The sequence below is a fragment of the Sinohyriopsis cumingii genome, chromosome 18, assembly GCF_028554795.1.
Source record: "Sinohyriopsis cumingii isolate HCF-2022 chromosome 18, ASM2855479v2, whole genome shotgun sequence".
In the NCBI taxonomy this organism is placed as follows: Eukaryota; Metazoa; Mollusca; class Bivalvia; order Unionida; family Unionidae; genus Sinohyriopsis; species Sinohyriopsis cumingii.
Genome location: NC_142978.1, coordinates 87,099,534 through 87,106,752, shown reverse-complemented (window position 1 = coordinate 87,106,752; position 7,219 = coordinate 87,099,534). Strand labels below are relative to the sequence as shown.

The 7,219-nt window shown below is 34.1% G+C and overlaps 1 protein-coding gene across 1 annotated transcript; it reads left to right on the top strand.

Moving 5' to 3' along the window:
* The first annotated feature begins 1,089 nt into the window (after positions 1-1,089).
* On the top strand, positions 1,090-5,339 carry LOC149777233 (matrilin-1-like). Its single transcript, XM_089942838.1, has 3 exons — positions 1,090-1,321; positions 2,331-2,747; positions 3,863-5,339. The coding sequence occupies exons 1-3, from the start codon at positions 1,114-1,116 to the stop codon at positions 4,186-4,188; spliced, it is 951 nt and encodes a 316-aa protein (XP_089798964.1). The 5' UTR covers positions 1,090-1,113; the 3' UTR covers positions 4,189-5,339.
* The last annotated feature ends 1,880 nt before the right edge of the window (positions 5,340-7,219 follow it).

Here is a 7,219-nt window from a genome sequence, read left to right as displayed (position 1 = left end):
TAATTTGTTTTGGTGCTTTTGATAACTGTTTACACATATTTTATCATCTACAATTAATACGCCGATTCCAAAACTTAGAGCAGGAAGAGGAAGAAGTGTGTAAATTTGCATTATTATGTTTGAGCTTTATGATTTATGAGTGCAGACATCCATGGATACAATAAATAGAATAAAAAGAATGACACTGCAATGGCATATTTAACTGGTCCTTGTTCATCTCCCATTGGTCAGATGTGTACTGACAAAATGTATATAAATGGAGATCCAATGTTGAAAAGGCCAGAACGTCAAAACCAGTCAAATGTAAGTATATTTCTAACTCCAAATCGATGTTTAATTTGTTTTATTTTCACTGTAAATGTTTGTACCTCGTTTCCGTTTAACTGATATTGAACAAGTTTGCTATGGTCACACAATAGGTTTGTGAAATTTAGCTCAACTCCTTTGACATCGCGTCTTTTCGGATCATTTTTTTCGTTCTATTGTGGTGTGGTAGCTTATGTAGTCCTAATGTAATGACAGCTACACTGGAATATATTGTTGATTTCCATCCTTCAGATCCAGTAATATTATGAGTAGTATCAGTATTAGTATTACTTGGAAAATAGTAGTAACAGTATTAATTGTTGTTATAGTAGGAGCAGAGCTAGTAGTATTAGTAGTAGTTGTTGTTGTCGTATTAGTGATACATTATTATTATTATTATTATTGTTATTATTATTATTATTATTGGTTATGTCTGTATGACAACTAGCAGCATGATATGAGATTATTATTCTGACGACATTAGCTAAAATTGGGGAAGTGGTAGCAAAAGCTGTAAAAATATTAATAGCAACGAGTGGTGATGGTACTAAATATCATAGTTCTTTCATTCGAGGTAGTAAATAATAGGTGTTGATGTTATAATAGGCGCGTATGTTGTTAAAGAAGTAGTATTAGGCGTACTAGTAACATTAATTGTAATAGCTTGAGTATTTAATTCGTTATTTTATCAGTTTTAACTGGACACTTCTATTTGCTTTTCAACATTTCAAACAATTTGAATATTGGTTAATAAAGTCATTCTTCTTTCAGAAAACTAGAGACAGTACAACCCAGTACCTAACATAAATGCAGTCATTGTTGTTCCTTGTTATAGCCTATTTAGGCGCCGCTTCAGCATTCCTTTTTACCAACGTAAAGGTGGATTGTCAGGTCAGCCAATGGACAAGTTGGGCTGGGCCAGGTGGGTTTGGTGAGTATGAGCGCAGCAGGACTATCCTTGCTTATCCAGCTAATGGTGGCACGCCATGCCCTCAAGTTACAGAAACCAAACCAGGTCAGTAGACTATTCAGTTCCTATTACGTATGCAGATTAACCTTATACAGTGTCAGAAATATAGTGTTATAAGTAGATTTGGTAACCTTCTGTACCTGATTACCAAGTTTTAATCAATAGAGGTAATGAGTAATAAGACAGTTTTTTAAATAGAAGTAATTGCAATAGATAAAATACATAAAGCCCATAAGATGAATTCTTTCTGATTACAATAGTTTTACAGTTTCATAAAAGCAAATTTCAAACTTGAATTGCAACCAAACATTTGATATAAGTAGCAACATGTTAAGAAAAAAAGCAATAACAACAACCGGTGGCGGTTGTCTTTAAAGTGTAAATCACTTTTCAATATAACGGCATAGCTTTCGAGTTTAGTAGGCGAAATATTAATGTTACACAATAGTTCACATAACATAAAGAAAGAGACCAAAGGTAATCAAATGAGTAACTGAAAACATGATAGATGGTAATGTACATCGATCAGTTAATCTGTGACAAATTAACTGAAGTTAATAAATACTTCAGTCTTTGTTACTTTTTAAAGTAATTATTAATAACACATAAGTACATTGATATTTACCTAAAAAGGGCCATGATGAGAAAAATCAAAGACAGGATTTGCTATGGATCCCGAGTTTATGATTATAATTAAGCGTGAACCAGAAGCTCTTTTTTAAGGAATTTGTGGACTAAACTAGCTGAAGAAATGTTTATTTTAATTGTGTTCTTTTTCTTAACATACGCTCATTATCTCGACATTCTTTTGCGTAAAGTATTCTTGAATTTCATATATACATACATACATATATACATACATACATACATACATAAACCTGAACTTCCGATCAGTCCACTTTTGAATTTAGCAGATATCAAAAAAAAAATCTATCCTAATATATGTTTACGGAAAGCTTCAAAAGACAGATTATGAATCAAATTAGACGGATCAGATGGTGTGCACAAGTACTTATAGTCTTTCTTTGAAATCGAATTTCTCTCACAATTTTAGCGGGAAGAAAACTCACAGTAAATGAGACTGCCAAATTGTTTACTGAGAACTTTCTCCGCAGAACAACTCAATCAACTAGACCCAAAAGGACCCTTGGCAATACAAGAGATCTTCTAATCTTGATGGATTCCTCCGGAAGTATTACTCTTGAAAGCTTTAATCAAGCTCTGAAAGACATTGCAGAGATACTTGGGCTCTTATGCCCGACAGACCCGTTCCTAAATAAAGAGATACAATACCATCAAGCGGCTCTAATCCAGTTCTCCGACAAGCCAAAAGAAGAATTTTTCTTCGGTCAAAAGTTCCCAACTGCAGTTTTAAAGAATGCAATACAGAATATACAATACATGCGCAGTTCCACCTGTACAGGAGATGCGTTCAAAGCAGCACTAAACATGTTTCTCAGCAGTAACAAAGGTAATGAAGAAGATGAACTATACTTCAGAAATTTCCTATAATGGCTTCTACTTTCATCTTTTTGTCAATGGTGTAAATCGTTTAAAATGGCATTTCGGGATTGAATATTATTCATAATGTAGTGAGACTCCAAATGAGATATATTCTTTATTTACTTATGAAATCAATAAGGTATATTTCATATAAGCCAGATAGCTGGATTATTTTGACTGTTTTAGTTGTATCAGTGAAGGAAAGACAGAACAGATATAGTGTGACCTAGTTAAATACTTCAACCGGTAACATACATAAACATAGATGAGCAGAGTCGAATATACACGTATTTGTTGTAGACTGACTCTAATTTGCGTTGCTTTTACTGCCAAGGACTAAACAATTTACTCTTTGTTTCAACGCCGTTGCAAAAGCTGTTGTAAATAATTTGTGTCATACATAAACCTTGTGTTAATAAGTTTCCAGTAATGAGAACATCATCTCAGCCGAATTAAAATTGATGTCAAATGTATTTTCCGTTTTTTTTTTGTTTTTTTTTTGTTAAACTTAAGAACAGCGTCACCTACCAATGCCTCCTTTTTATGCGTCTTCTCCAAAATTGCAATGCTCTTTGAACGAGAACCTGTATTTAAATTCATTAATATATACCGAACATATGTACTACACAGGCCTTATATACTGGCAAATTGTATTAGTCATGGCCTCTTAAAAGCTTCATTATAACAGTATGCCATTTTATCATGCACAAAACGTATCACGGTTGCAAAATTAGAACCTTTAAAGTAGATGGAATAGGTAAAGTTTGCAAAACTGTTCATTGTTTTCCTTCACTTGCAAACCGGGCACTAAATAAGCTACATGTGTCGCTGTGACGTAAAGTAGCAAACCAAACAATAGCAGTTGCAACATGTGCATAATTTAGATCGCGGGTGAATACTAAGATTTTTGCAAGGAAAAGAATCTTATAGCCTAAGAGCTGTTCTTTCATGATTAATGCATGTGCTGTAACAGAAGAAATCAAACAAGCAATACACATCCACTTAATCAAACAATTAAATTCGTTAGCAATCTAAGTAAATATATTTAATACAAACATTGATTCAATGTTGTTCTTATTGCAGGAGTCAGAAACAACGCTTACGTGGACAAGGAGGTACTTATTTTGACGGACGGAGAGTCTAATTGTGGATATAACGCCATACAAGCTGCCAATGAGCTAAAGGCTGCCACGTTCCCTCCCAATGCTAACAAGGTGCAGGTATATGGTCTGATAGTTGGAATATCTTCCGACCAAGGACGAGCCGAAGTGAAGCAGTATGTTTCACAACCAATCAACACTCACTTGTTTAACCTAGACACATTTCAGGATCTATCTAAACTGGTGAAGGAAGTAAGGATTCAAGCGAATAATGTACCGTGTTTTCCCATTCAGTTTGCAAGCGGCTAAAATATGTTTTCTCGCAAGACACTTCTCTCAAGTCGATCTATTTCTTTAGTTGAAGAGTCACCAATATACCTTGAATAGTTAATTATCCTTTTTGGAACACATACTATATATATTTATACTTGATTTCAAACTTCAGTAACTTCATCAAGACATGGCTACAAAATTAACATATTACATATTGAGCGACGAGAAAATTGTGTACTGGTTATTTAAAGGCATATTCGAATCAACAATCAATTTTCAAAAATCAAATTGCTTCTATAAAACTTGATAAATGTCCTAAATATTTTGACAGTTCCACTTTAGGGTCACAGTAGCCTGTCCCAAGCTATAAATATGGACGGACTTCGTAGGTGCAGACCCATATAATGATTGCTGATCTAGGTTAATAACGTCCCTTGTAGATAACTACGGTTTCTACATCATATATCTTTCCATGTGAGCTTCAATTACATCTGAACAACCACGACTAATATATTTAAAGCCATTCTGTTTAAAAGTGTGTTTAGTGTTTTTCTTTTCGTAGTAAATACAAAAATGTTTTCAATATTTGACCTTCTGTTTGCTTCGATTCATTTTATTCGTTTATTTTTGAACTTGGAAGACATAAACCAGAGAGTCTTTATTGCTACGCTAGTCTCTCAATTTTATCTTAAAAATAAGTATAGTACAGTTATGTAAAATGATGCGTGCATGTACCATCTTTCCAATGATTACGTTGCCTTGAGATAGTCCCTCGTTGAAAGCACATGTCGGCCGACACTCATTTCATCCATTGTCATGATTATTTCAACTCGTCACTATGTTTCGAGTAACTGTTATATACTTTTTTATTATTAGGTTGCGATATTTTACGTTGCCTCCAATCTTGCTCCATTAGGTTTGTAATGAACCCTTTGTCCCATAATTCGATCTTTTTAAGCGCGAGAATGGTAGCGTTCTCGTTTCTTACCCAAATCGGACATCCTCCAGTGTCCCCGTTGTTTGTGTTTGTGTAAACACCCGAGGTTTTCCAAGGGTACAGAGACTATAAATACGCCCTCAGAGGTCAGAACTGTCCGTCTCCTTTCGGAGCAAAATTGCAAAATCCTAAATCCAAATTTGTATCAGTCATGACTAATTTTATTCAGCTAAAAACCATCTCTGAAAATGTTATTTTATTATAATGTGAAATTTTGGATTTGCCAAGATTTTGATTTACACAAATTTAGAAATTGTCTTGATATGAAATTTTCTGGAATTTCGGATTTGTCTACAATTCGGATTTCTCCAGATTTTGATTTATACAAATTTCGGGTTCGTCCAGATTTTTATTTGAAGGTTTTATTTTATAGGGAGTTTCTATAATAGGATTAGTACAAGTCTCCATCAATAGGATTATACATTGATGTTATCAAATTTAGTTTTTAAAACATTTATGCTAAGAATTGTTGATTCTTAAAGTATGCATGAAATCTTGTGTATTAAAAACGATTGTGTTTGCTTATGTTGTATAGTAAACGTATGGTCGTGAAGTAAACGTATTAATATGTATGTCAATGTAATTGTGATCTGTGAGTATTAGAAAAAGGAAAAAAGAGAACAGAATAAAAAGTAGAACACAATTTATATTGTATTTATTTACATCATAAATAGTACACATTTCTTCGTTCTTCTCTGTAAACTCTTCTTTCGTTCAAGCCTTTTATTATACAGAAAAATCAATGCAAGCACCACAATCAAAATTCTGCATTCATTTCACCTCAAGCCAGTACCATGTAAACCCAGAATATGTTATGACTGAAAGAATGCTTGCACGGTCGCAACATTATACCTTCAATACAAAAACATGTTCTTCCTCCTCTTCCTAACATGCGTCTTCTTCCATTTCTTTATGCCTACTTTCTAGAGTAAAAGAAGTCCTATGTTAAGAAGGAAATATTGTAGCTGTCACCTTATGCTATCAAGAGTATAGTTTATAAACGACTATTGACAAACGCCTTTATAAATATGATGGATTCGGTTGTATAGATTATATAAGTGAATAGCAAACTTTCAGGATTACAAGTAGAACTGAGAGTTTAGAGTCTAACATCGTTTTCTAATTATTTGGGTTCCCTGTTGAATTGTCATAGAATGTATTTTCCTTCAAATGTGTGCTTCAAAATATGAATTTAAAAAAGAAGCTATATTTCTATGTTACCCACTCCCAATATGGTTAATAGTATTATCGAGGATAACAATTGCTAGTATTAGCAAGGATGACACTTGATTTTGTTTCTTTTTTTCGGGGGGAGGTGGCTTAGTTCTTGTTTTCCTACTCCTCATGTATGCACAGAACGTTATGATCAATATAGGCAAAAATGATCATAACAAGAAGTGCAATTTTATTACTTTCAATTTTAAACTCGCAAGATTCATATGCAAAGTTTTGTTTTGACTGTTGAGTCATCTCAAATTGTGGCAAATACATATGGTATATCTAACATTTATTATCACGCTATGTTGCAAGTATGACGTCGAACAACACCAAAACAGTTCGTGTGTTGATACTGGCCTTAGCAGAATCTAGTTGGTTGGTGATGGTGACTTGTCCTGTCATTATGACGCCATTGCGTTTGATTCGTCCCTCACCATAATCTCTGGTGGCCGCTCTTGATACTACATAATCTTAGATCATTTGCGTTCACCAAAACTCAATACGAATTTCCCCAATCGACATGGTAATCCTTTTGCCGATATCACCTAGTTTAATGCTGCCGGTTTTCAGGTGGCCAATTTGGTTCTGAAATACAAGAACTGCTCGTTCAGCACTCGATTTATTAGCGTGTTTAAATAGTCTTAGATGACATTGTTTGATGTATCAAGTCAGTAAGCAAACAAACGTTTTGTCGACGTTGTAGTTGCCTGGATGACGTTTTTCAATTGTCTGATCGGTTTCCGCCATTGTCATGTCAGTTTTCCTTGTGGGTTTGATCATCATCGCAAATGTCTCTTCGAATTCCGGATTGAATACTTCACAGGCTGATTGACAAGCATGTAATTGCTCTTT

What these genes read in the sequence shown, in the direction of transcription:
- LOC149777233 (XM_089942838.1), top strand. Translation starts at nt 1,114, where the DNA reads ATGCAGTCATTGTTGTTCCTTGTTATAGCCTATTTAGGCGCCGCTTCA. An exon ending in AGTTACAGAAACCAAACCAG is followed by an intron (nt 1,322 to 2,330) that starts GTCAGTAGACTA and finishes TCACAATTTTAG; the next exon opens with CGGGAAGAAAACTCACAGTA. An exon ending in GTTTCTCAGCAGTAACAAAG is followed by an intron (nt 2,748 to 3,862) that starts GTAATGAAGAAG and finishes TTCTTATTGCAG; the next exon opens with GAGTCAGAAACAACGCTTAC.